Source organism: Solanum verrucosum, unplaced genomic scaffold (genome assembly GCF_900185275.1).
Source record: "Solanum verrucosum unplaced genomic scaffold, falcon-dt-bn FXZP01000171.1, whole genome shotgun sequence".
Lineage (NCBI taxonomy): Eukaryota > Viridiplantae > Streptophyta > Magnoliopsida > Solanales > Solanaceae > Solanum > Solanum verrucosum.
The window spans coordinates 44,000-47,009 of record NW_026020397.1 but is presented as its reverse complement, the minus strand read 5'-3'; the positions used below and the strand labels follow the sequence as shown (position 1 = coordinate 47,009).

The window sequence follows — 3,010 nt, the reverse complement described above, 5'->3', positions numbered from 1 at the left end:
CTGCAAACCACATTCAAATTGAATTGGAAAGTCCTTCTTTGCACCATATATAGAAATATATTATTTTAATAAATTTAATCCATTAAGTTGTCTGCTTGATTTCCTTCTTCAACCTTCCATCTTTAATTTGTTTTAGCTCCATACTTCTTCTTTTTTTCCACCAGTTTAATCCTACAAATAAAATACACAATTTAGCACAATCCATAAAGTTTATGCTCAAAAAGGACAAATATAAATAATAAATGTGAGAAATAATGATTAAAAATATGTATTTTTAGCCTCACATCAACATGCTTAGACCTACAATCTACCACCGCATGATATTTATAAAGCCAATCCATCCTCATAATAACATCAAAATCCTTGAAGGGCATTTCAATCAAATCAGCAAGAAAGACTAGGTTTTGAATCACAAAGGGACAATCTTGGTAAACTCGATTACACACAACTTGATAACCCAAAGGACTTTCAACTAGCATTAAAATCAAGTCTCACAGATTTCACATTTCCGGGAAGAACAAGTGATGAACAAATATAGGAATGTGTAGAACCAGGATCAAACAATGTAAACACACATAAGCCAAATTTATCGACAACCACATCTTGTCCATCTTGATCATCCTTCTGCCTCATCGCATAAGCGTGTGCAGTAGCCTTTTGCCCACTAGATTGATTAACTCTACGTGTACCTGCTGCCTGGGTGTTTTTAGGTCTTGTACCTCTATTAGTTTGAGGAGGATTAACAAAAGGCTTATGAATTGAGCCTTCATGTTTAAAGGAAGGAGCATTACTAGGATTAGGACAATCTTTCACTTTATGATCAAAGCTCCCACAACTGAAACATGCACTAGAAGCTCTCCTGCAAGTGCCATAATGATTATTTCCACATTGTGGACAAGTAGGAACACGAGGCTTGCCTTGGCCATAATTTGGAGTGCTAGCTGTAGAACTTCTGATTTGTTTTGCCTTTGTTGAGGTGGCCAGTTATCACTACCAGCCTTAGAATTATCAAACCGTCCCCTTTTGGATGGACCCCCGAAATTTGGTCTAGGCTTTCAGAATCTATTTTCATTTCTACTAGTTTCTTCTTTATCAAGTCGTTCCCAAGTAAAAACAGCAGGCACTAACTTACAAAATTTCTCATGTTGCAGGATCGCCACATTCTTCCTAATGGAATCATTTACACCATCTTCAAATTTCCTGCACTTGTCTTTTTCCTCTTTAATAATACCACCAACATAGCAAGAGAGCCTTAGAAACTTCTGTTCGTCTTTAGTAATAGACATGCCTCGTTGCCTTAGATTCAAAAACTCCTTTTTCTTTACATCACAATAAGCAGGTGGGACATACTTCATACGAAATTCCTTAAGAAAATCATCCCAAGTAAGAACATAAGGTTTTACCTTGGCATTCAGAACACTTACCCACCAATCATAAGCATCCTTTTGTAATAGTGAAATAGCATACTTAAATTTGGCAACATTTGAACACTCCAACTGCTCAAATACCCTCTCCATGCGATCAAGCAATTGTTCAACAACTGTGGGATCAACAGTTCCTTCAAACTCCACTCCACCCATTTTCCTCATTTTTCTCAAAGTTAATCTTGTGGGAATCATGCATCGATTCAGTCATATGGTGGAATAATTCATCCATTTGTTGTAAATGAAGATTCATGGTTTGAGTACCATGACTCATGTGAGGATGTGGACCAACTCTTACACCTAGATGGTTTCCCATTTAAGAACCACTAGTGTGGGGGACATACTGATTCGAGATATGTTCTCCAACCCCTTTAAGTGCATGAGGTTGGGAAAAAGAGGCACCCGAACCTTCAGAAGCAACTTCCATAGGTCGGTCAGAAGAAGTGGCCATAACTTAATTCCTTCAAAAGAGAAGATCACATTGCATTAGGGATATGTACTAGATGCATATGCACTCTACATGCGATGTAATTATCATAAACCATATAAGCGAACAAATAATCTAAATAGAACCTTTTTTGAAAGCAAACAACTATATTAGTAATTCACAACAAAAGTCCCAGAACCACAAACCTAGGCTCTGATACCAACCCTTGTAGCGATCCTTTCAAAACGATACCACTACTTAAACAAGAAATTTAATTAAATACTTGTGACATTTAAAACCAATTAATGAGGGCATACTGATTTTAATTTAATAGAGGGATTAGTTCAGAACAAACTCCAAAAATATATATATATATAACATTTAAGCAATTAACCAACCAGATCTTCATGCATATGTTAACCTCACACTCGAGGGTGAAATAACAAGAATATTACAAGCTTCCGAGTACCGAAATCAGCCGGCTCATGATTCACACAACTTTCAAGACATATAGCAAATTAGTATATTACAAGACTTGGGTTTACACACCCCAAAAAGATAAAAACGTATAACCATACTTATATTACAACCCAGGGTTACATGACCAAAGAAGCCCTCAAAATCTCTTGTAAATATACAACACAAAGATCATGTACAAGTCCCAAGGTTATACAAAATATATATGCCTATATGCAAATGTGATCTTCCTTAAGGCTTTCAAACTCTCCATCATCAATGGCCAGCTTCAAGCATCATCACGAACAGCCCCTACGATAGAAACAACTATCGCTAAGCATATAGCTTAGTGGTGTACAAACTATAGATTTGGAACCCTTAAATTCACCAAGTTATCATTCTCGAGTCAAGGCCAGCACGATCGAAACAAAATCAGTAAATCAAGTAAACAATATACAAGGAGTATCAAGTTCAATATATGAAGGTCTAAATGTCAAGAATGCTCATAGAACAACTTTTCAAGAGATTCAATAACAAGGATCACCCAATATATACATCATGTCTTCACACCAAGCGCGAGGAGGTATCAAGAAGGGTCAAAACCCAATAACCAAGAGAACCAAGAACCATATTTAAAAAATGGCCTCCTAGTTCGTACTTAAAATGGACAACTTCCATTCTTAAGACGAACTAAAAATCCAGA

At 36.5% G+C, this 3,010-nt stretch overlaps 1 protein-coding gene across 1 annotated transcript; it reads right to left on the bottom strand.

The window, feature by feature from the left end:
• Positions 1-468: 468 nt before the first annotated feature.
• On the bottom strand, positions 469-1,580 carry LOC125839385 (uncharacterized). Its single transcript, XM_049518367.1, has 2 exons — positions 1,133-1,580; positions 469-917 (listed from the first exon to the last, which is right to left on the bottom strand). Exons 1-2 carry the CDS (start codon positions 1,578-1,580, stop codon positions 469-471), a joined length of 897 nt encoding a protein of 298 aa, XP_049374324.1.
• Positions 1,581-3,010: the final 1,430 nt, after the last annotated feature.

What these genes read in the sequence shown, in the direction of transcription:
- LOC125839385 (XM_049518367.1), bottom strand. Translation starts at nt 1,580, where the DNA reads ATGGGTGGAGTGGAGTTTGAAGGAACTGTTGATCCCACAGTTGTTGAA. An exon ending in CCTGCAACATGAGAAATTTT is followed by an intron (nt 918 to 1,132) that starts GTAAGTTAGTGC and finishes ATTATGGCCAAG; the next exon opens with GCAAGCCTCGTGTTCCTACT.